The sequence below is a fragment of the Aquila chrysaetos genome, chromosome 23, assembly GCF_900496995.4.
Source record: "Aquila chrysaetos chrysaetos chromosome 23, bAquChr1.4, whole genome shotgun sequence".
Classification (NCBI taxonomy): Eukaryota; Metazoa; Chordata; class Aves; order Accipitriformes; family Accipitridae; genus Aquila; species Aquila chrysaetos.
In genome coordinates, this window is record NC_044026.1 from 2864472 (window position 1) to 2892446 (window position 27975).

Here is a 27975-nt window from a genome sequence, read left to right on the forward strand (position 1 = left end):
TGCTCAAGTAACGGCCGGACCAAAAAAAAAAAAAAAAAACCAAACCAAAACCGCGATGAGGAAGCAGCGGCGGGATGTTGCGGCAACCGACCCGCGCCGCCCCGCCCTGCCCCACCGGCACCCCACCCCCAGACACCCGCTCGGTTCCCTCCTCGGCCGTGAGGTGAGGTGAGGCGGCCCGGCCCGGCCCAGCCCTCGGCAGGGCGGCGGGGCCGAGGCGCGGTCCGCGTTCCCCTCAGCGATCAGGAGACGGAGCGGCCCCGCGCGCTTCCCGCTCCCTGGCGGCGCGGCGCGCGCCGGCGACCACGTGCTCGGCGGCGGCCGGGGCCGAAGAGCAATCTCGCGCCGATGCTTCCCGCCCGCCCGCCCGCCCTGGTGAGCGCCGCAGGGCGGGGAGTCGGAAGGCGCGAAAAAGCGCGCGCGCATGCTCCCTTTCCCGCCCCACGGCGCGGCGGGCGGTTGGCTGTAAGGCGCTCCGCGTGTGCCCGGGGAAGGCACGCTGCGGCCGTGACGTCAGCGCGCAGCGTTACGCCGGTGGGACGCACAAAAGTGTAAGTTTCAATTTTTTTTTTTTTTTTAAATTTTTTTTTTTTTTTTCCTTCTTCCTCCCTGCCAACGGCGGCGGGGCGGGGGGGGGGGGAGAGAAGGGGAGAGAAAGAAAAAAAAAAAGAGAAGGGGAGAGAAAGAAAAAAAAAAGGGGGGAAAGAGCGGCGGCCCGCTCCCCCCTCGCCGGTGCCGGTGAAGGGGGGGGGGCGCGGAGCGGGACAGCGCCGGCGGGGGCAGGTGTGAGGGCGAACGATGGAAGCGGACCGGCCGTGAGCCCGCCAGGTTGGCGCCCGGAGGGGGAACTAGAGGCGGGCTGGGAAGTGACAGCCCGCCGGGTGAGACACCCCCCCCCTCCCGCTCCTTCACCGCCTCCTCCTCTTCCTCCCCCCCCCCCCCCAACCCCGGGGCGGTCCCAGCCGGCCCCACTCCGCCCCGGTTGCCGTTGGAGCCGTTGATCTCCCGCCGCCTTCCCCCCCCCCCCCTCCACACACACACACACACACACCGGCTCCCTCCCTCCCCCCCCGTCCCCTCCCGCTTCTCCCGCCTCCCGCCAGCCCCGCGCGCGCGCGCGCGCTCCCCGCCGCACATGTGCAGTCGGGCGCCTCCGCAGCGGCGCGGCGGCAGGCGGGCGGGCGGGCGGGCAGGCGGGGGGGGGGGGTTTTTTTGGGTTTGTTTTGGTTTTTTGTTTTGTTTTGGTTTTTTTTTTTGGGGGGGGGGGGGGGGGGGCTCCCTGCTCCGCTGCTCCGGTTCCCTGTCCCGGGCGGGGAGGGGGGGAACGGCCGGCCGTCGGGGGATGGAGCCGGTTCTCTCTACCTTCGGCCGCTCAGGTGCGGGTAACGCGGGCTAGGCTTCTGCGGCGAGGAGGAGGATGGGGAGCATCGGGACGGGGGGGTGTATGTGGGGAGGGGGGGGGGTTGCTGCTGGCGGCGGGGTGAGGAGGATGGGGACGGGGTGGACCTCCCGCCGCTCCCTCCCCCGGTGCCGCCTGGTGCGCGGGCGCGTTGTTTCCCCCCCCCCCCCCCTTCTTCTCCTCCGCCGCCTTCTTCGTGTGCCCCCGCCGCTTCTGAGGCGATTAGCGCGGCCCCTCGCTGCTGAGGGAAGGGCGGCGCGGGGCTTAGGGCTTTGCCCGGGCGGTGAGGCCCTGGTCGGGGGGCGCGGCGGGCGGGCGCTGGGTGCCCGAGGCGCGGTGGCGACTGGCAGCCGCTGCCTCTCGCTGCGACCGCGGCCCGTCCGCCTGCGAGGAGGAGGAGGAGGAGGGAAGAAGGCGGCGGGGGGGTGGTGGTGGTTTGCAAGGCCCTGGGGGGGGGGGGGGGGGGGGGGGCTGGCCCCTGGGGCCTACTTGTGCCTGCTGCTGGAAATGGGGGTGGGGAGGAAGAGGAGGAGGAGGCCGAGGCAGTGATCTCTTCCCCCGCCGCTTCTGCCCGCGCCCGCCTCTGCGGTGCTGGAGGGGGGGGGACCGGGCCGGGGTGGGCTGCCCGCCGGCACCGGCTGGGAGCTCACCCCCCCGCCCCGCCGTCGGGAAAGGGAGCGTTTCCCACACGTGAACGTGGGGTGGGGGGGCTTAGGGGGTGAATTGGTGATGACAGGAAACTTTTTCCCCGCTAGATTGCGTTCGGTGGTAGCCAGTAATTTCAATTGTAAAAACTTTCCCTCCTTTCGTTTTTGTAGCTGATGTTGTCTTTACTTGCTTTCTAGAAAATAGCATCGTTGTCTCTGTGTCCTGCAGCCGTCAAGATTTTAAGAGGACTGATTTCTAGTCTTTGGTAACATGGCAAAAGATGTAAGTATATTTGTAGCACGTCATATGGGGAAGCGTAGCGCATAGAATATTTTTGGTTTTATTAGCGAAAGCAAACGGGGTCACGCTTTATGATAGCTGGCATTGATGAATATATGAAACTTACTTTATCTACATTGTACATCAAGCCTAGGCTGTGTTTTCATGTAGATGTAACAGCATAAAACAGCTTCAGATCTGCAGCCATTTTTTCAGAGTAATTAATCTTAAGAATTCACTATGCTCATAAAAGCACTTGGGCTATTGGCATTATGTGTATCCATACTGAACGCTAAAGCAGCTTGGTTTTGAATTGGATTTGAAAAAACTCAGCAAATACTGTTCAGATGACAGGGTTGTCGTTGACTACTGTTGTCAACTAGCATTGCCTTTCTTGTGTTTGAGGAGGCATCATATATTCAAGGGAGTGAAGATGGTTCAGTCTCTGTATGTGTTCATTGTTTTGTCTCTGTCTACCAAAAGATGCTAGTTAGTGTCTGTAAAAATGGGCTTTGGGCACTTTCACCACAGACTTCCATTACCTTTGACCTTAAGGTTAGTGGCTTTGATTCTGGGGCCTACCTTTTGAACCATGCTTGCTCTTTACCCATTCCAGTACTTTAAAAAAAAAAAAAAAATAAAATTTAAACAGGTTCTGCTGAAGATGTAATTCATTGTTAATGCCTAATATAATTGGGCTTTCACATCTCCTTATTGAAAATAAGACAAGATACTACTCCATATTCAAATTGGAATATCCCTCCCCTTCAAAAAAAACCCCAAACCCCAAAACAACAGCATGCGAACTAAGGGAAAGTGATACAATTCAAATTCTTAAACAGCAGGTTACAATCTAATGCGGACTGTTGTAGCTTTCAAATAGCGAGAATTTCCATGAAATAGTGATTGGTTTAGCAAATTAACCTTGCAGAGAATTTTAGTAGCTCAGAAGGAACTGAAAAACATCTTAATGTGCAGAGAAGCAACCAGAAGTACATAGTCACTCAGAGCTTGCCTGGAAGAGATAAGGGTGCCAAGTACGTTACAGATAGCAGAGTTCAGGGAATGAAAGGCCGTATAAGCGGGAAGAAAATGAAAGAGGAGTGTTAGACTAGGAGATGAAATGGAAACAGTTCAAAGTAATTGAGGTACTAAAGTACATTTGTTTAATATGGCTTTTGGGAGAGAGATCAACCGAGTGAAGAAGTGCTAGCACCTGGAAATACAGGTGAATATCCTAGAAGGTCTAGGGGAGCAGAGTGAGAATAAGACATTTAAGAACGAACCTCATTTTTGAAAGATCTAGCTTATTCTAGAAAAGGGAGTAGTTAAGGGAGGAATAACATACGTGATAGTAAGCTTCAGAAATGGAAAAAGGCGCTACGGATAGGAAAATAAATTGCTTTCACTATCTTTATTACAAGAATTAATAAGCTGAATTTGGAAAAATGAAAATCTAGGTCAGGTTTTAGGTAAAATTTTAAGTGTACTTGCGCACTGGAACAGGGTAGCTAGAAAGGGTATGAAATCTTAATTGGAAGTATTGTCTAACCTGTTCTTAAAAACCTCTACACATACTTAATTCTGCCTCGGGGAAGAAAGATGTACTGCTTACCTTTTTGCAGACTATTACATACCCACCATTACATGATGTCTAAAACACATAGTGAATGCTGGGAAATTTTAAATTTCCAGGTCTGATTGTGGGCCCTATTAGGTTTGACTTAATGCTGGACAATAGAGATGCTAATTGGTATAAGACTTTCTGGATTTTCGGATGGGAAGAGAATTATTCCCATATTTTTTGTCCAAAATCCAAGTTCTTTTCCCAGCGAAATAATGGAATTAATCATGATAGAGACAGTATTGCTAAATTTCTGGGCACTGAGTCTATGAAGACCTGCACTGCTGTAAATTTGAACATCCTGACATGGAAATATGGCTGTGATTAATGGCTTACGCTTCCGCAATGTCACCTATCAAGTGCACTGACCGTGAGATGTAGTGGTGAAGAAGATGGCATAGTTGATGAATGCCCCCACCCCTTCCTTCCCTTTTTCTCAGCAGAGCTGAGATGGCTAAACTGTGGTTAGGGCTGTGCTGTGCTACCATGTTAAGTCTGGGTTTCAGGTGGCTTTTACCTTGGTCAAGCAAGCTTCGGTGTGCTCCAGCCTGGGAACGCAGGCTCGATGTGCGTCCCACTTTGTGCTGCTGGGGCCAGTGCTTGCTCTGGTGACCGTGAAGCAGGCAGCCCTGCAGAAGAGGAAAGTGTGGAGCCAGGGCACCGCAAGAGAACATGCTCCTACTGGACCCCTCCTCCCACCTGCAGCAGGAGAGCACTTTTCCCTTTTGTTGCTGGCTTCCAGCTCTTCTTCTGATACCTCTTTAGAAAAGAAAAACTATAATTTGAAAAGACCTGTTTGAAAAGTCAAATACGTGTAAAAGTTTGCAGGCTGGGACTTCAATGGATAATTGAACAAATGGGGAGCGTGATGGGGAATACGGGCAAACCCAATGAAATGTTTTTATAAAGGATTAAATAGTTACCGAAGTACTGAAAAGCATTGATTTTTTTGCAGAATACTTTCATTTTCTCAGTAGTGGTCCAGGAGCTATGAGGGGGGAAAAAAAAAAGATACAGTCATGTGTAGCACCTTGATTAAGAGCCTGCAGGTGGAGTTTAAGAGCACAATCACAAGTAATGTTATAGCTGGATAAGTTGAAAAATAATAATGGAAAAAGGGAAATACTAGTTTGTGAAGGTTAAAGTATCTGTGGGTATATCAACTTATTTTTTTGAAAACGCTTACATTAAGAGTAGGGGATCTGGAATGCAATAAATGTAAAGGTGGAAAAAGCGGAGCAAACTCATTTTCCAGTGTGATCTGGTGATAGTAATGACCATAGCCATTTTTGGTTTTATGTAAATGAGCATTGTGTGGAGCTGAGAAGCAATTCTAAGAGAATCAGGCAGATTGGCGATGGAATATCACATTCAATTCAGAAGATCTTAGTTACTAGAAAGACTTTACTTTTTCTGTGATTTAAAGAAACAATGAAAAAAACCATGCGGACGAGAGAACACCAATTGCGGTATCCCAAAGACTTATGTACCTTGGGAGTGGGATCATTCTGTTGCTTGTCAGAGGCCGAATGACAAATGAAGTTGAGGTCAGTAGTGTTGGGTACAGTTTGACATGTACATTTGCGCTGTATGGGAGGTTTCTTGGTCTGAGACAGAGGAAGTCATCACATGCAGACAATCTCCAGAAACTCCAGCTTAGCCAGTATTCCTCTTTCTGGTTAATCAGTGCCATTCTCTAAGACTTTGCTGAGTCTACTGTAAGCTCTTCCGCTGCTTACAAATGTGGCACCCTCCAGGCAGGGGCTGGAGGAGCCAACCGTACGCACTGAGGTCCTTGGCTGCCTTGTGCCGCTCACTGGATTCATGGGATTAGTAGTTGGGGGGTGGAACACAGTTCCCTAGGTGGAATGGTGACCTGTCCATCCTTGGCATGCTTAAAACTAGGCAGGATGCAGCATCAAAAGAAGGAGCAGGAATGACTGTAGCAAGAAAGTAAATTTGGTAACTTAATTTTTTGTCTTCCAACTCCCAGCGAAGACTGAGGACTACTTGCTGGCCACTTTTATATTCAGTTATATATTGAGAATTACCTGTAAATTAAGATGAGAAATACTTTTTAGTATCAATGGCTAACCTACCTTCCACCACTAAATCAACAGTTCCTGTAGTGTGGCTGAAGATCCATCTTGTGGTGTGACCCTCTTTCTCCTCTCAGTTACTTCTGTTGCAAATGAACTGTTGAGGCCTCTCAAGCAGCCATAAAGAAAGAGAAGCTTGTGTCTCTTTTCTTGAAGACCCACTGTTAAATGGAAGAGAAGAAGCAGAAGTTGCTTGCAGGAGCTGGGTCTGTTAGAGGGGATAGTGCAATGCATGGTGTCACAAGCAACTACTGAGGAGAAAGGGGCTAGACATAAGGAATGAGTAAGATCCCTTCTGAGCTCGAAAATTACATATATCGAAATAGATGAATTAAGTAAATGAAATACTCTATATAGTAGCGGTTGCTTATGATTGTTTCAGTTGTTCACTATTACATGGACTGTTTCCAGTCATTAAAAAAATACATAATTGTTCATGAAGAACATGCGGTTGAAAAATAATTTGGTGTTTCACAAACTTTTAAACTGACATACCACTGTTAGCCTTCAGAATTTCTCACAGACTAAAATATATTTCTTGAGAGCTGTTCGTCTGGAAAGCTCATGCATTTTACTGTTCCGTAGGTTGTTGACAGTAGCATTGGCTTTGGAACCACTCGTTCTAAAATTGGATTTTAAATTTTTTTTTAAATTATGTTTTATTCTACTGTCTTTTGCTTGAATTACTTTATGCGGGATTTTTCTCTTGATCTCTAGTTTGCATAAACTTACTGTATGTCTCTAGTATTTCATAGCGCGTTTATTAATCTCATTGAGTAGTAGCTATGGCTCATGTGTCTAACTTTGTGCACATGTGTAAATCTGAGGACACCATGTAAGAAGTTCTGCCTGCACAAAGTTCAGTACCTGATCTGACATTACTGTTTATTTAATAGATCTAGAGATGTAGGCATTAATGTTGATTGATGGTTTATTTTAATTGAGTATTCAGAATACACTTGGGTATGTAGTTTAATCTAGTGAATTAATTTCACAGTATTAATAAATATTTTGCTCCAAGAGTATTTTAAAAAAAACACAGCAAACTAATTTCTTACTGCAACTTTACTGGATGGGTCAATAGGTCTGCTAAATTTGGGGAAAGAAGATGATCTGTGCTTCTGTATATTAATTTTGCCAGAACACCACAAAAGTTTTACTTTTTAACAGCTTTCATGTGCTGCTTCTACATCAATCTTGAGCAAGTCTTTGGTCTGAAAAAGTTACATTTGAGATGGATTAAAAAAAAGAGCCTAATGGAAGTAAGAAAAAGATGTGTTTTGGATCTTTTTTACTGGATGCACTTTCAATGCCTACAAAGCATTGAAAAGTCTTCAAAACATTTTTCAGACTTTTCTTAAAATACCAGCATGTGTTTCTCCTTTTATGTTTATTTTTGGTTATGTACTGGGAATTTCAGTGAGGCAGACTAGAGAAGTAAAGACTTTAGTGGATCTCAAGTGGTTCATGCACCTTTTTTGATACCATTTTAGTTCAGCCACTTCTCGGTAGCTTGATCTATTTCTATTTGCCTTTAGTGAGTTCTAATGTGTTCAGAAGTTTGCAAACTGAAGATCAAATAATATGAAATTAGGTCTTCTAAAAAGGCATCTCGGTCTGGGATTTAGAATATTGTTAAAATTTTTTTTAGATATGCTTTTTAAAAGAAGGCAGAAGGAAGGTGATCTTTAAGCTCTCCTTTTTACATGCCAAATACACAATAAGAATTTCCCTTTTTTTTCCTTTGTTGGTTTGTATTTATAAGTCAGAAAATAGCAACTCAGAAGTTGCCTGTCACCTTGCCAATTTATTTGTGTAAATAAAGCATTTTCTTGTAGCCTTAAAGTGTTTAACTTCTTTATTAATTGTATGTGTCAGTTAATGGTAGTGGCTCTATATAGACACATATTTGTAGTATTATTGAGTAAATACGCTGTGCTGGCAACTTAACATGCTAAACAAAAATGCAACTTTGAAAAGTGAAGTTATACTAGGGATCACTTACTTCAGTGTTTGTATTTGCTTGCCTGGATATCACTTAATGGAGATTTATTGTGGCTAATTAGAAGTGGGAGGAAAAATGGGCCAATCTGTGCTAAACATTCTCTATGTTGAAGCGGTTCTTGGACAGATAGCGGACAACTTGGTTTTAAAGGGTGACAGTGGTCCGTATCCCAAAAACCGCTGCCAGCTACTTCTCTTGTGTTGTGTTACTTCACATTTGCTAAGTGTCCCAGTATTGCATTAATGGTTACAGAGACTTGCTTGAAAATTACTTCGTGGGCTGCTGTAGCCTTGTAATACACTGATAAGGAGGTTGGTGAGGCAAATGGTTTCGGAATGGGTCCTGTTTGACATTACTTGTTGATTTCGGCTGTGGTTCAGATGCTGTTGAACAAACTGCTGTAAAGATTTGATTTGGCTGGAAGAACAGCAGTCTGTTAAGGTCAAACCTAGAACGGCACCCGGAGCTAGTTGTGGAAGTGGCTGCTGCTGGTACCTCCCTGGACTAAATACTCATATGCAGAGGACACAAACAATGATATTTTATTTTTCTGATTAGTTTATGTGGTAGAAGTGGCAAACCACTGCTTTGGTCATGTTCACCCTAGGAGACTCATATTCAGTTTTGCTTCATTCTTACAGCTTCACAGTTATTTTTGGGGGTGTCAGCTTTAAATTTTGCAAGGATTGTATCACTTGGGCAACTGAATTACTGTAAGAAACAAGACAGTATAACGATTTTAACTCCTGTGGTATTTTTGATCTGTGTGGCTGCTTAGACTGGACCACCATTTGACTCATCTTCAAAATTAATTCTTTATTTAATTTTTGCTGAATTGTAGACATGTTGCTCTGTTCAGAAAGAACAGCCAAGAAAGCTAATGGTCTTGACATATCCTGCAATAAGGAGACCTCAGGTGTCATTCTGTGTATACTCAAGTGTCCAATTTATGTGCAGTATCAGTGGAGCCTATATTCAGATGAAAGATCGACAACGCTTAGCTAAGCTACTAACCTGTATTTAGTCTTAACCTTCACAATTCTGTGTGATCCAGATCTTTAACATCTAGTGCTTCGATTATGCCTTGCTAGTTAAGGTGCTAATAATTCAAATATACTTTTTTGAAAAGCTCATTTCTATGGTATAACTCATTGCTGAGTGGTTGACAAACACATTAATCTTGAAGATGCTGCCATGAGCTGAGGATGTGGCATGATCACTGTTTCAGAAGAAGGCTACTGAGACACAGTAAAATAACGTCTGAGAATTTTGCAGGATCAGACTCCTATAGACTGACTTTAAGGTATTATAAAAGAACTTTTATACAGGAAAGAATAGTTCTCACTGACTTCATTTGCAAAATGAAATTCAAGTGTTTTAAATTAAAGAACTTTCTTTCCTTTCGTGCAGTCCTCTACTTCATATCTTAATTGCCTTTTAATTTTTTGTGAAAAAATGAATTGGATGTCCCATAAAAATAGTCTCCTGCATTTACGTGATGATTCATTCCCAGAGCATGTTTGCTCTGGTCCCTGAATGAGATGAGATGAGAATCCAGTGGGAAAAATAGTGTATTATCTTGTTACAAATGACATTTGCATATGGATAGGGGTGAAAGATGAATTAAGGTTAAGCAGCGTTATTTCTGTATAAGCTTTTCTCCACTTTGTAGCTGTGCTAATTTTCCATTGTGTGTGTTTGTTGCTTCCTGATATTAAAATATGGCAAACAAAAAAACCCCCTACATTGTCAGTGAAGTGGCACATAGTAAAATTGCATGGCATAGGGCCTTTACATTTATTGCCTACTCTTAAGCAGTAAAGTGACTAGGGATTGTCATTCTGTATGGGTCAAGTTAGGTGCGGTTTGCACAAGATGTGTGGTTGGTTGCTAGTAGGCTTTGCAAGTGCCTGTAGACAGCAAAGGCATCCTCCTGATGCCTTTGACAAGCTCTGGGAGGAAATGTACTCTAACGAGAATACTTTTCCTTCCCAATTTCTCCATTTTCTCAATCTGTCTTTACTACTTCTTTCCTGATTGATTTTGAACTTCTCAGTCTGAGTCCCAGCTTATTTACCCTTTCAGTCATAGCTTAGAATAGATTGTATTTGTCTTCCCAGTTCCCGTGTTCTTCCCTTCTACTCACAGGATCTGATCTCCTCGGTCTATTAAAGCTCTCTTTCAGGTCCTCGTCAGTTCTCTTGCTTGTACTTTTTCAGTGACTCCCAGATTCTTTACCTCAACTCTTAATCTGCCATCTTCCATCTGATTTTCTAGCTCACTTTCTGTCTCATTCCCAGTCAGTCCCCAAATGGTCTGTCTGCTTTTCTGTCTGTCCCATTCTGACACCCATTCTTTAACAATTGTTGTATATTTGGCACCCACATCTCTTGTTTTGTTGTCAAACCCAGTCCTGTGCCTCAATCTAGTGGGCTTAATCTGCTGTTAGCACCTGGAAATTTCTGTTGTGAAAAATACTTTTTGGCGAATACCTCTGTTAACATTATCTCTAGCCTTTTTGCTCTTCTTTCAGCTCTTTTTCAGGGAGTATACTTAAAATGGGCTCATTATGTAGAAGCAAGATAGAAGAGGTATTTCTGTGGCACCCACCAAAGCACCCTTCTGTTCCTCGTATTTACTTAGCTCAGAGTAGTCGGGGGGAACCTCCTCCAGTTAAATCTGAGAGACCTAGCACATGTACTTTTTCAGTCTCATTTTTGTCAAACTTCTTGGCCATGCTTTTATAGGTTCCTTGTCCTTCAGTCCAAATTCAGCTTGAATCTTTTCTGTTTAGTTTAAAGGTTTAGTTAATAGTTTTATGCCAGTTTTTATTAAGAAATTGAGTTGCAAGTCTGGAAAGCTGTGGAAGAAATTACACTTTTGTTGTAAGGGTGTTGAGTTTCTAGTGCATAATTTCAGAGACCACAAATATTAGCTTGGTAGTAAGATACTAAATTATTCTAGGATTGTCTGCACTAAGGGATTTTTTGAAAAAGTTAAATTCTCTGCATTTTTAGCAAATCTTGTTTCAGATTAACTTTAGTCCCAACAAAAAGATATTTCCCAATTTACTGACTTTAAGGCTGAGGGCACTTGTACTGCTTTTCAGCTTTTACTTGTAAACAAAACAAAAATAGACTTCCCAGTACTTAGGACTGCTGATGATCTCGTAGCAGGCCAAAGCTAACTGCAGCTGATTTTTTGATATGTTTAGCCTGTCAGTTGATTTCTTCTCCTTAGGTGTTCTGAATGATGTGATGACACAAAGTCTAGGTGATGGTTGGGGTCTCCACTCCGGGATAAAGGGTGTATCTATATCTGTTGCCTGTTTAGGATACTAGGAGTTTCTTTATGTAGCTATAGAGAATATGCATATACATAGCCAACGTGTCTCTCTGAAGAGGAAAGCAATGCTAAATTGTGAAGTTGCACACACTTAATAAGCTTTCAGAATCAAATATTAAGAGCATGATATTATTTCAAGCAGCCCTGGTGTTAACATCAAAGGAATTAACACATCTTGAAATTGAGAATCATGAGAAGATAAGAAGTAGTTGTGGAATATGAAAAAAAATTACATTATCATGTGAAAAAAATCAAAATCAAAATACCTTGTTACAAGTAGCTTGATAAGACCTCAAAACTACATGTATTTTCCCATCAAAAAATAGACTTTCCTTGATGTCTAACACCTCATTGGCAGAAGGTTACTTTTACATTGGGGGAAATCAGATATTTCTTGCTGGCATGGTTTATTTTGTTGGTGGAGTTGCGGTTGGGTGTGGGTTTGTTTTGTTTTGTGTTCGATGTGAATGTGTGACTATGATATACCTAATGGGAGCTTTGGACGCGTTTTCCTCTATTTTCTTTCTTTCTTTTGGGCACTGCACTATGCTAGATAGGTTATGGAGGAGTAATCCTGGTCTCTCCTCCAAAATAACCTGGCTTGAAAAATATTGGGAATTTCTTCGAAATATACACTGAGAGATTTTTTTTGTCTAGTGTTTCCATTTTAGAATAAAGACACCAGAATTTCATATGGGGTGAAAGTCTTGCTTTTCAGTTTTCTCTCGCCAAAAGCTTCTATCTGTGACTGAGGAGACTCAAAACTAGTGATACATTTTGATAGTCTTAGAAATAAATAGCATATCCAGAAGTGTGAAGAGCGTACTGAGGCTGGAGTAACGGGATTTTCACTAGAAATCAGTTTTCGTTATGAATAAAAGCAGCTGGGGGTGCCATTTGCTGTGGGATTTGGTAGTATTATTTCCAAATAGTTTTCTTGGAGTCTTTCCTAGGCATACTCTTACGAATGAGTTGAATATTTACCAGCCATTTTAACTGCTAGAGCTGAACCTTTAGTAAGACACTGGTGTGGAAAGGTGGTGGAACCGTAACTGCTGTACTCTTCATCAGTGTCGTGGTTCGTGAGGGGATTCTTCTTGTTGTTCAGTGATTGCTGTTGCTCTGATTTTTCCCAAATTGTATTCTCTTACTGATTAAATCCAGTGTTTTTCCCAAATGTTCTCCCGTTTGTCAGTGACTTGCGTAATTTCAGTCACACAAAAGCATGGTCCAGGGCATGTAGCACTAACCTGACCCTTTGTAATGCTAGGTTAGATTGTGGTTTTTGGAGTTGCATACTGTTCTGGGTAATATTTTTCATTGTATATTTTAATTATGTAGAAGAAAACTTGAAGCTTATGAGATTATTTGATACTGTTATGGTGGCTGGTTGAATACTTAAGAATAAAATGAATTAATAGAAATGGTTATATTGGAGACCATTCTAGTTTAAAAAAAAATAGGAAGGGAGCAATAAGTAATTGATTACTGAATTGCATAATTTGCCAGTTATTGAAATAATGATTTGCATTTAATACTTGAATTTGCTGAATATCGCAGCTTAAATATTTGGTTTTGGATTATCACTGTAAGTGACATGTGAATTCAATGCAAGTTTGCTTTTGCATATTAAACTGATGAATGGATTTAATAATCCAAAATTATTAAATTCATGTGCTTCTAAAATGAAAGACATTATAGATTAAAACAGCCATTTTCCTGGTGGTCCACTGATCACAAACTCAGTATATTAAATGTCTTTCCAGTCTTACTGATATCTTTTGATCCTCATGGAAAAGAGGATTTGCAGGAATCCTTGAGTACAAGCCTCTTCTTTCTGCTGTTGAATAGAAACTGAAGTACTGCATTTAAAGAAATTATGACAATGAGACTGCACTTCCTGTGTGGTTTGACACTCTTGTTGTGAAATAGAGGTAGAATGGGAGTACAGTGTAACACTTAACCAAAAATTGATCTTCATATAGCACAGTGGGTTCCAGCGTTCTGGAATGTTGTATTGTCATAGAGCGTAGCTCTAGTAACATCTTTGTAGCTCTGATAATGTCTTTGTACATGATACTGATTTCATGTTGATGAGTATGCCTTCTTTCTTTGAAAGTGTCTGATATAGTCTGTTGCCCTGCTGAATTACGTAGTAAGTGTGATGAAGAGTTAGGCTTATAAAAAGCTCTGGTGCCTGGGAACAGGGCAGTAGAACTGTCATTTGTTCAGATGGACCTTTGAATCCTTACTGTGGGCAAGACGGAGAACAGGCAGGGTGTGTGTACTGGTAAGTTGTTGCAGTCTCCTTAAAACAATGCTATTTTGTTACTTTTGGGGTGGAAATTAGGAGAACGGAGGACAGAACTGCCACAGACTCTTCATTCCACCCATCAGTTCCACTGTCTCCTCACGTTTTCTTTGTGCCACCAGGTCCTCATTGCTGCCATGCCGTTACAGGCCACTGCTCTTTATGCTTCCCTTAGCAAAATTTCTCTTCTGCTCACTTCCCAGCCTGTCCCCAGTGGTTGGTCATCTTCTTTTTCCCCCCTTGCCTTTCACTGAGGAGAGAAAGTTTCCCCTCCTGTAAAGTTCCGTGTCTTAATTTGCTGTCATACACCTGGCTGATAACAGCACCACAGCATCCTCTGGTGGCTCGCTTAGTTTGCTGAACTTGTGGCAAATCGTAAGTAGAGCTCTTCAGGTAGACTTTTAAGGGAAAAGCTTTGCTGCTAACTGACAGCAAACCACTTAATTGTCTCCTGAAGATCAGCAGCAGCCTGCAAATACCAGCTATGCACAAAATGCAGCTAGGGACTTTTCAGCCTCTGTAACACCCCATGCTAAATTATGGTTAAGTGCAAGTGTTGACTTTCTTGCTCTTCTTTCTAAATGGAAACTGTGTGTCCTGTGTTCGTTATTTTTTTGGAACTCTTTTGTCTGGAGATATCAAGGAATGACTGTGTCAAATGTTTTCTATCCAGAAATTAATAGTATTTTTAAAAATAACTTCTACTGTGAGCTTTCTCAAGGGATGGTGATTACTTTATCAACTTGTATGTCATCCTATAGCTCTTTTGCTTAAGACCTTTATATTCTGATCTTTAAAAAAATAATAATTTAAAAGCTCAAGGTGTTTTTTAATGCTTTTCTTCCGATTAAAATGGCTTAAGGCACTATACCACCTCTACTGTTTTTGCTATAATATTGTTAGCTTCTGTGGTAGGTAAATGGTATTTACACAGAGAAAGGTGTAGTCGCAAGTGTCAGTGGTTCTAATTAGAAGGGTGTTCAGCTATCTGTTAAAACAGTGCATGTACACTGTGAGGCCTTGGTTAGGACATAAAGTAGCAAAGTAGGTGTAAACTGATTTTCTGCTTGCTTTTTAAGAATATGGTATTTATAAAATCAAGATTTTAAAATTTGGCAAATACTATGCCACAAACAGTGCCATTACCTACCAGCAGATTTGTGACAAAATGCGAGTGGTAGCAGCAGAGACTTCTGGTACAATGTCTTCCATCTTTAACAATAAAAGACTATCTGTGTTTGTAAATTTAATAAAAGTTACTTTCTTTTGCAGGCTGGACTAATTGAAGCCAATGGAGAGCTTAAGGTGTTTATAGACCAAAACCTAAGTCCTGGAAAAGGTAAGAACACAATTTTTAGTAAGACTCTCCATTTCTTGATTTTTAGTTATGATTATTACTGCCTTTAAACTGCTTTCTTAGCATAGTTTTTGTAAAGCTTATCTTAAGTTATATAATCAGCAAGCAAACTGTAGATTTTCTGTGGTTTATAATTGTCTTTAAACCGCACGTGAAGTTCAGTGGTGGTTTGTCATCCCATATGTGATCTTCTCGTTAGTGTAGCTTGTGTGTAAGTATAAAGGCCAGGATGGTCTAAAACGTCTTTTGGGGCAGTGCATTTTAGCAAATGGGAAAAATGCAGGAGTGTAGAAATTTAAAATGGGTTATGACAGTTTTTACGATGGTGCATCCACACTAGTGCAAGCCTATCTGAAAAAATATTTTGAACAGAACTGGTTTGGACTTGCAGATAATGGCTGTGCATGTATGATAGTGTAATGTAATCAAGCAATTTAATAAAACACAGGCTATAAACTTGAATTTGATATGTAAGCTCAAAAACTAAGAGTATCTAAATGTTTGAGGAGTTAGGAGCTGCACTTTACAATTAGCATTGTTGGAAATAAAAACAGAAGCACCACTGAGTTCCAGTCACCTGCAGTTCTGGACAGCTATGTCATATAACCTCTTCTGTAAACTGATTATGCTATATGTGAAGATAAGATTTTTGTCCCCTGTATTCTTACGGGAAGGCTGTTTCCGTAGTAAGGCTGTAGAACTATTCTCTGATTTCCAGTTAAGTATATTCTTGCCAGTTTATGCATTTTGCTGGTGGCAGTGGTATTTTTCAGCTTAATAGTTTTCTCCAGTATGTTTAGCTACTCTTTATAAATAACAATTGGGTATCTTAACAGTCTTTAGTTTGACAGGCCAACTAGTCACCATTTCCTAGATTCCTCGTCAGATGAGCTCTTTCTCTTTTCCTTATTGTCATTCTTTGAGCCTAGTTGATTGCTTTGATCAACTGTCTTGAATGCAAGTGACCAAAATAGTATATATGACTCCGAGTGAAGTGGCAGTCATATTTGTACAAGAGGTATCAGTAATTTTTCTATGCAATGTCATGTTTGGGTCATGGGCATCTGACAACAGATTTTGGTGAAATGGCCGTTTTCCTTTGTTGTTGCTTCCAAATGATGATAGTCTGGTTTATTCTTGTGTGTGACAGATGGTCTGCTTTGATAGACTGTACTAAGTAGGGTGAAATTTATTAGGACAGCATCACCTCCTGCTTCTTGTCTGATGCTCTCATAAACCTCACTGTTGACAGATCTATTGATTTTATACATTGTTGGATAATGCTAGTACTCTCAGATTAACCTGTAGTCCAGTTCAGGTGAAATCCATTAGTAGTATTGCTCTAGCCTTTTATATACCATTTCAGGAAACTAATTTAAGCATTTATTTTCCCAACCTGCAGAACTTCTAATTTCTGTCACCACCAGTTTAACTAACAGTTTTTTCTAGTTACATCAAGTATTTTATTGGAATCTCACTAGGCTCTCTTTGACATTCCCTTGTCTAAAATACGCATTGCTTTACAAAAGGGGGCTGTCCATCTAATCTGCCATGATCCACTTTTGATGGAGAAGGCACCAGGTGTTGAATAACTGACACTTATTAACTGGTCCACGTGTATACTTGTAAACACAGTCACACGCCCCTGAGCAATAAAAGTGTGCAGGTAAATACCTGATCCTTAACAGCTGTACCACTGTCCCTACCCCTATGGGCAGTAAAACTGATGGTTTTGTCAGGGCAGATACTTATGGGGACATTTACACCCATGTAGGCGCCTGTGTCTAAGACCCTGTTACATACAGTCAGTGGAGAGCTAGTCAAAACAGAGAGTGCAGTCTAGACAGCAAGAATTGGAAATGTGAATCTTCCATTATTACGTAGCTCTTAAAGTAGAATTGGGCAAAATAGAGGCCATTTCATTGCTTGTAGAATTTCTAAAATAAATTCAAGTGATTAAGTAGTTTATTAGCTCCTCCAGTTTGAGAGTTGAGCTCTGTTTTCATGCCACATAATAATACAAGCAATAATACAAGCAAACTAAGCTACCCTCAGTTAATTTCTGCACCACACTGCTTTTAGAGGAGTTTTGTAAAGTTAATGGACAGCAACTAATTCTTAATATTGAGAAGAAACAACTGTTTTTCTTGGCTTGATCGTTTTATGTTTCTTGCCTCTAACTTGTCTGTGTTTTATATGCAGGCTCTGTAGTCTTAATCAGAGCTTAAAATAGCAAATATTTTGTCATTAAAGTATTCAGATATGTATCAGAATTTATTCACTAAAGTAGTACCCATTTTCTGTTGCCACTTTCTTATAATTTTTAGGGTTTTTGTGTAGTCTTTAAATGTTGGAATTTTAAATGTAACTAGTATACACAAAAGTACTATACTTTCTAAAAGTAGCTGTCTACGTTACATGCCATTATATCAAAAAGTCCAGTCCTCCATTGTCTTGCTAAGTTTGTGCAAAATTTCTCTTAATTTCACATTGAAGAGGATTCAGTCCACAGCAATAGGTAAACACAGAGTAAGCTTTCCACAGGGTAGCAGAAGTGTATTGAAGGAGGTCAGGAAAGAATCTTTCTTTTCTTCTTTGGTGGTCATCATTAAAAGTGGGGTCCTCTCCCTCCTCTCGCTCCAGATTTAAAAGGAAGGAGCCTTTTCTGGAAATTGCAAGTCAATCACAAGGAGAGTTTGAGAATACATTGCATTGTTGATATGGGATCAAATCTCCCTGCTGTGTCAGAGGAGTGGTTTGCTTAGCCCAATGCTGCCTCCGACAACAGTAGTAGGGCAGGCTCTTCAGGGAGAATGCAGGAACCTGCCTACTTTTTGAAGTTCATTCTCCTTATGCTCTCACAGCACTCAGGGTCATTGGATTAGTAGTATTAGAGGGTGCATTCCAACATCTTTTCAGAAAAGTCCAACTTTGAGAGACTCAGCAACTTAAGAATGCAACCTCAACAAGAAACTTACGACTTGCTTCAGTTTCTTCATGGTGCCAGCCAGATGTCAAAGGAGGAGGAACTCAGCTGTCAGAGGAATAAAGGTTTCAGGGCTGTGGTAGAGGACAAAAAAAAAAAAAATTACTTTTCTGCTGGGTCATAAGGACATGCTTGCAAAAGCATGGTTTGGGAGACAGAGAATAGAATATTTCTCTTGAAACGGTTCTTTAACACTTCATCAAAGGTCTATAAGGTGAGTATAGGACTAAGTGGTAGGTATATAAATCAGCTATGAAAGATAAGCAAAGGTTGACACTTCTGGCCAAAACAGGTTATTATGCAACAGTTCTTAACAGCCTGAACAGCTTTGCTGCAACACTTTCAGAATAGCCTGTAAATGGACTTCTGTAAATTTTTAATCTGCACTGGCAGAAATCTGGGAACTGTGAACAGGTTATTTTTAGACTGAGTTTTGTTAGGGTATGTTGCTGTTGTTTCTTAGATGAATGATGAAAAGGAGACATCTTGCTCAGCAGTTATGCTGAACAGTTATGCTGAACAACCTCCTGTTCAAAAAGTCCTAAAGCTGTAGAATCTGGGACAGAGAGGGTATTTTAGGGAATTATCTCTGTATGCAAGTCCTATCCCTACATTCATTCCCTGATTATCCACTAATATCCACTGTCAGAAACAGGTTACCAGCCTAGACAGCCTTTTTCCTTCAGCTAGTGGGGACATGCTTCAGTCTAATTCATTTTGGAGAGACTGGTCTCAACCATGAACTCCAGGTTAGGATTTTGGTTTTAAAGCCGAGACTGACTTCATTTGTTTTAAGAGGAGAAAATCGTAAAAAAAGATAAAATAATTGTTTAGTTCATAATGCATGTAATTTTGAGTAAATTGGTCATGAACATAAAATACCATTCTAGAAAATGCTCTAAAAATGTCTGTCTTCAAAAACATCTTTAGTGTGGAGTCAGAGGTATCAGTCTGTATGTGGTATAAATGAGCTGGAAGCCTGTGCTTCCCCCAGTGCTTGTGCAACCTCCAGAAGAGGTTGGGTGTAAATTCACCTGTGTTTTCTGATACCTCTGTGTATTTCCATTACTGGAGCATAACACCACATTTAGCCCTGAAAAAAGTGTTCCATGGAGCTGCTCTCAAGCAAGGTGCAAGTTTTCCCTTGTATTAAGATGACACTGTTGGCTCTGCTCACTGGAAGAAGATTTTCGCTCTGCCTACTTCTATTCCTTCACCGCTGAGAATTTAGTCTAGAAGGCTAATTCTTAAAGTTAAATCTTTGGAAAGTATCAGTGGAGCAATACACCGGTTATATCAACCGCTGTTTGATCTAAGGCCATATTGATTCCTAGATCTTATAAAGGTTTCAGAAAACGTACCATCTAGTTAGTTTTTCTTCTTGATGCAAATACGTATGTTTGGGATAAATTTGTTTACTATTTGAGTATTTGCCAGTCCTTGGATGAGGAAACTTAGGTAATGAGGGTTTTCAGTATGTTTGGCTCCAAGATGGTGCTGTTGAAAGTCTCTAACTTCTCCTGGAACGACATGAGGTATGACATTTACATCTTAGTGCAGCTTTCCTGTTAAGTGCAAGGTCTGTGGAGTTTGTAGTTTGGTAGAGTTTAAGTGGTACAAATCCCCAGATTTGGTCTGGAGTGGTTTGGTTTGGTACAAGTATGACTGTGAAAGGTTTGGTGTACTTGGTAACCAGGAAGATGGTTTTCTGCTGTAACCTTGTTCAGGAGAGAAGCAGCAATGCAATGTGCAGGGAGTGTCTGAGAACGGAGGTTTTTGCTGCAGGAAATCCTTTTTAAAACGTAGCTTTGCTAGTGACTGCTCATGAGTTAACATGCGCAGCAAAAGGTAGCTGTATATCCAGATGTCCTCTCACTGATGAACTCTAATAAAGCCACTTGGTTTGATACCTGCTGCTTGTCCTGTGCTGTTTTATTTACTGCCAGCTTCAATTGTGACATTGTGGAGGAATGCTAAATCCCACTGGAAGCAGTTGCAAGTTTCCTTGGCTCATTCCAAAATACCAATTACATATATTTTTCCCTAAAGCCTCAATTGCTGAGAACATCATTACACAGGGCCCTTTCCTTTCCTTGTTACCTACCCTGTGTTCAGGATTGGGTTTAATAAAAAGGATTCTGGGGGTGCTGGTCGACAGCAGGCTCAGTACGAGTCAGCAGCGTGCCCTGGCAGCCAAGAGGGCAAACCCCATCCTGGGGGGCATCAAACACAGCGTGACCGGCCGGTCAGAAGAGGGGACGATCCCGCTGTATTCAGCGTTGGTGCGGCCTCACCTCGAGTACCGTCTGCAGTTCTGGGCCCCACTGTTTCAGAAGGATGTGAAGGTCCTTGAATTTTGCTGTTCCAGGAGGTTGCATTTTGAAGAAAACTGCTACCTTCTGGTCCTTGCTATATTCAGATTAGTGTTGATATTTAAATATTAAATAGAACACTGTTCAATTCTAATCCTGCCCCTTACTTGTGAAGAAATTTGGGTGAAAGAAATTATCTGCTTCAGATGAGTGCAAGGGAAAAGAATGGTATTTAACATTATATTGAAATTAAAGCTCTTAAAGTAATTTTAAAATTATTCCGAAGAAAATCTGGATCTTCTGTCATGCCAGTAGGTGGCATTATTGGTATGTAACCCGAAAATACTTGTAAAAGATGTCTTTAGCTCCTTTTACCTCTTACACTTTAAAATAAGGTTTCACATTTTATGGACAAAAAGAACTTTAGTTTTATTTTCATTTCAGATTTGGTAATTGAAAAAAAAAATTGTAGTCAAATATGTAATTTTTTAAGGTGTATTTAGACTCTTAGATTTCAACACTGCCTAACTGTAAGATTGTCTTGTTCTTTATATGACAAGAAACTTCTGCAATGTAGTGTTATTTTTAGTTTTATTGGCAAGCTCAAACTCTCCCTGATTTTTGTCAGTGACTGGAATTGTTCCTCTGGAACAGAAGTAGGTATCTATTTCAGAGCCTGTGATTTATGCTTTAGGAAACAGATATATGCCTGAACATTGGTTATAATATGCCTGTGTATTATTGCAGCTGAGGTAAATCCAAACAATTATTATTATCTAAAGTCAAGCTCAGGAAATAAAACTGATATTGCAGATAGGAATGATATTTTGAAAAGTCTAAAAAGACTTTTAAAAAGTCTAAAGGTAGACCACAGTTTATTTCAACACAGACTTGGAAAGACTGATTTGTACTAGCTAAAGTATTACTAGTCATATCTAAGGATGATGAGAATCACCTGAAAGTCTGAGTTGATGTAAGAAATTACTTAAGAACTTAGTAGTACTACACACCGGGGAAGATCAGTGTCTTTCTAAAAGTGCTCAGATTTGCTGTATAAGCATGCTTGTTGTCTTAACAGGTTGGTGTGACTTGTTGAATAAGCAGAGGTATTTTTACTTGACTTGGCACACAACTAGAGACAATCACCTGTGTGTTGTCAAAGCTTATGGTAGGTTGATAGGTTCAAAAAGACTTCAGTGTTTTCTGAAAATTAGCGTATAACTAATCATAAAATATCTATGGTGTTTGCAAGAGAGACTTTAAAAACTGCAGCTTCACAGGAGTGACATCTGAGGAATCAGCTCCTAGGATATAATTGCCACCTCTGTCTTCTTTCCCAGATCTTCTAAGTACCCCCTTTATACATATTCTGTATATATAAGTAATCTAATAATATAAAACTAGTCAAGTTGATGCTTGTGTGATAAGGAATGATTTTTCTTTGAAGGTGAGGTGGACTGGATAAAAGGCACTTTAAATGACACCTTTAAACTAATTTTTTTATCCCAGTTGTGTCTTCAAGACTCCTCTTACACTTCAAAGAAAGCAACGGTTCACGCTCAATGATTTAGGGTAGATTTTATAAAGCAAAATGCATAGAAAATACTGTAAATAGGCCTTGAGGGAACTGCTTGGCATTTGATTTCCATTTCATCTGTATCTAGCGCTGGGGTTGAATGAGATTGTTGTCAAACATTGCGTTGGTCACTGTATTGAGGCAGATTAATGGGGTTTGTGACTTAAGTACACTTGTTTCCTGCTGTCATGATGCTTTGAGGTAGAGAAAGAGGTGGAAGCTTACCCGATTAATTCATACAGAAAGCTTTTTCTTGTTAGGATGTTTCTTTTAGATGTTTCTTTTGTTACCTCTTGTTCAGTGATAGTTGTGTAGATAAGTTGAGGACTTCCCTCAACTTGGTTGTGTCCTGACTGCCATACCAGCTTTCTGTAGCTCTGAAATTCTCACTTTGTGTGCATTATTTCCCATCTTGACTATAGATGATGTTCTGAGCTCTGCTTCACTGCTGTCCAAAGCAGGATTCATCTCTGTCTGCTTCAGAGGTTGTGCACCTGTGTTTGAACTGCATGAAGATCTGGAGCCTTCTAGAGATTCTTCCACTCTCTAGTGAGCTTTTGGGTTTTCATTATTTGGAGTCTTCAAAGGCACATCTTTACTACTATTTCTGTGAACTAGACTGTTATGTGAAGTAATGAACTTCAGTTTTTCGTAAGATCTGCCTTCCTTATCTCTCAGTCTCCATGATGAGCTTTCATGAGGTCTCCCATACCTTTAAAAAAAAAAAAAAAAGCCACAAAACAAACTTGGGGGTTTTTTTAGATTTCTGTTGCTTTCTAATGCCTTGAGGAAGAGAACCTGTAGCCTGGTCACTGGGCAATTTTTTCTGAAGCCCAGGAGCTGGAGTTAGCTGTGGAAGTTTCTGCGGTAGCAGAGAAGCCAAGTAAAAGTGGGCAACTGAAAACTCTCAAGTGCATGGGATAAATTGCCGTAAGGCATATTGCTGTCAATTTTATTGACAGCAGCCTAAATAACTGCATAGAATGGTACTTCTGATTAATGAAAGATGTTTTAGAAGTAGCTCATCTTTTTGTAATTCTTGTGTCATACTTTCCCCCCCATCCCATATTGGAAATAAATGCATTGTCTTGTACAGAATCCAAAGAAAGAGTTAGAAAGCTTCTATAAATCTGCAGTTCTGAATGATTTCACACTGTTGTTTTTACTCCTGTTTGCAGGACATGCGGGTGCTTTGCTCTTACTTTACTAGGAGGGAGGGTACTACTAAAGGCATACTGAGCTGTCGACTACATGGCTGAACTAGCTAAATGCAACTTTCTTCAGTAGGATAGTGGCAAATAAGAAATAGCTGAAGATGGTATGAAGACAAGTAGAGGCCATGACTAAAGTTCAGTGACTCTAATGTAACGTCTTCTAGAATACTATAGCGGTGTCTGTAGTAAGGCCCATGACTTGCAAAGACCCTGAGAGAAATCTGTAACTTGATAACTTGGAGCTTTTCAATTGAAAAAAGAACCTTTGCCGAAAAATAGGTGGACTTAAGCTACTTTACATTCCTGTAAGAGACCCTGCCCACTTTTTGATTCCAAACTCGGTAGTTTTTCAGACAATTTTCTGTAGACACCAGCTTGGGGTTGGGAGGTGACACACTGGAAAGAGGGGCAGATTGTGTACTTAAGACTAGTTTGCTTTTTGTTATTTAGGGTTTTGTTTATTCTAAGCAGTTGGTTTGATGGACAGGTTTGGAGCTGGAATTAGCTTGGTCTGTATTTGCTTTACAAAACAGTGACAGCATGGAATTTTGTTAGTGATGCTGATGTCGAATTCCCCCTCCTCCTCTCTCTCTTCTTACCAGAAGGAAGAAAAAAATCCACATATGGAAGACTGCTAAAACTGAATCTATAACATTTTCCAGATAATTCTCATAGCTTTCATGTAATCTTATATCAATCATTTGCATCTTAAGCAGTATAGGTACCCTGGCTTTATATAAATTCTATTCCTATTAACTTTTTTAAAGTTCCCGAAATAAGGAATGTAATGTTCCAGATGGCACTTGACCTTCTCAGAAGTGACAATCGCAATGGAGTCTAGTGTCTGTGTCACTTCCTTAAATCCTCTTGTTCGTGGGAAGTCTCACTGGGCTTTTTTGGTCTCTGAAAAGAGACCCATTGGGCTCTTCAACTGATACTCTCTTAGTTAAGAGTTTTATCAGTTTATTGATAGTAACGTTATCTTTTTGAGAGTGTAAGTCATATTTGACTTGTATTGATACTGGCTTAAAAATGTTGCTGCCTTTGAGTTGTGTAGCTGTTGTTAAGCTAGATTCCATCTGCGCTGTTAAAACCGTCAATTTCAAAGTTCGTTATGTAATAAAGACAAAAGTTTGTAGAGTTCGTTAGAGTGGTTATAAGCAGTTGTACTGCAAAATGTCACCTGCAAGGTTAATTTTCTTTAGACTTTTCTTAAAATAACCCTTTGCTTAACTCCTAACCTTTGATCACGTAGAGTATTTACTTACAAATTGGCCCGCTGGACAGAGTTCGGTTGAGACCGTTGCAGGAGATGGTAAAGGAATTACTTTGCCTTCTGACAAACCATTCTCTTGTTCTGTACGTTCTTTTTTGGGGTTGTAATAATGCAGAAAGTGCTTGCAAAATACCTTCTTACCAAGTCCAGTTCTCTCATATACAATATTGCTTCTACACTAGAAGACAGACTGACAAGACTTTGTTAAGAGACAGCATTATCAGGAAACCGACTTGTTTTTCTGTTGACTTCTGTTGTTGCATCATTCCTGTTGCTCTCTCACAAGTAGAGAAAACATAAAGACTGACTACATTAGAAAATGGTACAGCACCTAGAATGAATGGGATTTCTGCTCCTGAGGCAAGGAGTACCTCAGCCCATCCTCCTTGAACTGAAACACCAAATTCAAAGTCATTACTGTTTATGAACTGGAGCAGTCAGCTTTGAGAGAGATCCACTGCTTTGTCTGCAGAGGGCACTCCTTTCTCTAAGTTTAGATGTACTGTGTTTTTTTTCTGTGGCATCTCAAATTACTGAAAATGTTCATAATTGGCTGTATCACCAGTCCTTTTTACTGCTAAAAATCTGCAAGGGATTCTTCCTTTTTGGTAAAATTCTCGGATTTGTTTTTATATGCAAGCAAAGATCCAGTTCAGAAGTTCTTCCCTAAACACAATGAGTAACCAAAGGCGGCTATTTACAGCATGCTCTGTGTGAAGAGAACACTTAATCTGGAACAGTTTGTAGACAGATAAATAACAGGTTTTGTTAAAGGGTGCTGCTGCTTTCGCTGTGCAAGTTTTATACAACATTACTCCTTGATCCCATCTGTATCATTATCTTCTGTTTGGAGGTAGTTCTGGAACTTCATATTGGTGAAGTTCTACTTCCCTTTAGGTTTAATGACTGCTTATAAGTTACTAAGAGTAGTCTTCCAAACTGGCCATGTTAGGGAGACTGAGAATTTAAGTAGTAGTTGTATCCTTCTGTATACATTTTTTTTTCCTGTTTTACGTGGCCTTTTCCCATGGTTTTTGAAGTCTTTAGAAGAAGAAAGGGGAAAAAAAAAAAAAAAAGACGTGTCAGAACTAGCAGTATTAATAATGTGTTTGTTTTGAAAATAAAGAAGAGTTGGTGCCAGCAAAACTGTTTGCAAACTTGTGGTTTTAATTTTTACATGCTGTTATGCACACCGTATGTTGGCCACAAAGTACAGGATTATTTGGATTGCGGTAATTGCTGTAAGAGTAACAGTAATTAACAAATGATTAGTAAAATTCCTTCGAGAAACTGAGCTGTCAGTCACTCGCAAAGCTAAGTTAATGAAATTATTTCTGCTTGTATACTTAACAAACAAACAAACAAACCACAGACACAAACCCACTATGAAACCAGAGCATTATGAGCCTTTGATGAAAATGCAGGTGGATATGAGAAAAATGTTTGCACATCAGGTAAATGAGAAAATAGTTGGATGCTCTGGCGCAGAGACAAATTGAAGGTCCCCTTTTTAAAAAAAAAACCAAAACACTCAATTTTTTTTCTTTCTATTGTTGAGCAGTTATGCTCTTTCCTATTTAGTATGATTATCTTTTATAGGTTGACTTTGACTTTGCTTCGAACTGTGAAGTGTGTCGTACTGTTCTTCCAGTTACATTTGCGTTTCCTTGCCAATCAGTTTGTGCTGTAGAGACAGACGTTACCTTGCTGTTTCTGTATAGAGCCAGGTTGATTCAGTTGCATCAATTAACTCTGGCACAGCACCACATGAAATGTTAATGTAATTAAAAATTTTAAAGAAGCATCGTGGGTACTCTTCCCTTTACGCAGATGTTTTAGTTGCAAGATAGCCGTTTGTGTTAATAGAATTAAATTAATAATAAGGAGGCTGGAGGCCATCTAATCTAACCTTACAATCAGACCAGGGCCAGCTTCGAAGCACAGAGCCTTCAGTAGTTGAATTTTTCAGTATATCTGCAGGGAACCTTGTAGGCAACCTGTTGCTGTGCTTTACCTTTCTCATTGTGAATTTTTTCCTCGTGTCTGGTTGGAATTAGCTGTGCAGCAACTTGTGACTGTTCCGTCTTTTCCTTTTGTTCTGTCTGCTGTCATCTCTGTGACTCTCCTTTTAATAGTTGAAGGCAATGATCGGATTCCCACAAATAATACCCCTTGCTCCACCTTAATCTTCTCTTCCACAGGCTGCACGTACCAAGCTCCCTCAGCTTCTCCTTGTACATCGTATGCTCCAGTACCCCAGCCATGTTAGTGTCTTTCTGCTGGACTCTCTCCTCTTTGTTAATGCCTTTCTTGCACTGTGGGCCCTAAAACTGAACAGAGTAATCCAGGTACAGCTTAAAGAGTGCTGGAGTAAAAGGGAATAATCACTTATTGCTGTACTCTTCCAAATGCAGCACAGGATGCGGTTAAGTCTTCATTACCGTAGGGGTGTACTTCTGGGTCACATTCAGCTTATTGTCCACCCAGACCCCCAGGTCCTTTTCTGCACATCTGCTTCCTAACCACTCCACCTCTGCTGTTGCGTGGACTTACACTGTCACAAACGCAAGATTTTTGCATTTGTCTTTATTGACTGCGTAAAAGTTTTTAAGAAACAACACGATAGCATAAAGGATTACTTTATTTTTAAACATACCAGAAGAATGAAGTCTCTGAGTGCATCTGAAGAGTAGACAGATGATCAAGATGATGAGGGAGAGTCTCGTGGCAACACTGTTCATTATGAAGTTGTCTTACTGAAGTATTGTTACAAGTTGTTGTCTTAGGAAAAAACTGATAACAGGAATAGTTAGAAATCATCATGGCCAGAGAATTATCTACCTGCATATTCTTAAAGGACCTAACAATGGTACTTCTGTCCTGCTAACTCAGTATATGTGTAATTCATATAGTACCGGAAGGATAGAAAGCCACATATCCTGCACCAGTTTCTGAAGGGCTCAGATAACTGCAGATGAGTAAGTCAGACTTTTGTTAGGGAAATCAGTTGAGCGCATAACAGAGAAGTAGACATATGGACAAATATGATAATGGGCAGGAGTTAACAAGGCTTTTCTAGAGGGAGGCGAAAAGGGAAGTTAGTCTTTTCAAAGTCATACTTTGAAAGAGTCAACAACCATGTGGATAAGGCTTATCTAATCAGTGTGATGTCCTTGGATTTCTTAAAAATAACAACAAACCCCCCTTGATTATCAAGGTCCTTAATCAGCCTGTTAAAGAAACTAAGGTGTCATAGAATGGGACGGTCCCTGCATGGGTTAATAATTGGTGAAAACCAAACTAGATACAATGAGTACTCCAAGTGAGCTATTAGCACTCAAGAAAGATCTTGAAGTCCTGGTAGGTTATATTATGAAAATGTGGTATTGGTGTTTGGTAGGGAACAAGCACATTGAATTTTGAGACTTATTTGGAAAGGAACAGGGAATAAAATAGAAAATGTGCTATAGAGTTATATAATAACATATGGCATTCCTTTGTCATAAATAATATGTCCAGCCCTGTCCTCTGCAAAAATAAAAAT

The 27975-nt window shown here is 40.9% G+C and overlaps 1 protein-coding gene across 6 annotated transcripts in view; it reads left to right on the forward strand.

Annotated features, from left to right (window-relative positions):
- Positions 1 to 452: 452 nt before the first annotated feature.
- Positions 453 to 27975, forward strand: part of TFDP1 (transcription factor Dp-1) — a 47069-nt gene continuing 19546 nt past the window's right edge. For 2 of the 6 annotated variants that reach the window (XM_029999111.2, XM_029999112.2), the window contains exons 1-2: positions 5465 to 5497; positions 14983 to 15049. In XM_029999111.2, coding sequence (XP_029854971.1) covers positions 5480 to 5497; positions 14983 to 15049 — 85 coding nt within the window. In that variant the 5' untranslated portion in view covers positions 5465 to 5479. Of the gene's footprint in view, positions 552 to 1275; positions 1377 to 1416; positions 1436 to 1663; positions 1683 to 2244; positions 2330 to 5464; positions 5498 to 14982; positions 15050 to 27975 lie in introns of those variants that run through there. The other 4 variants (XM_029999115.2, XM_029999113.2, XM_029999116.2 and 1 more) reach the window with 4 other exon arrangements.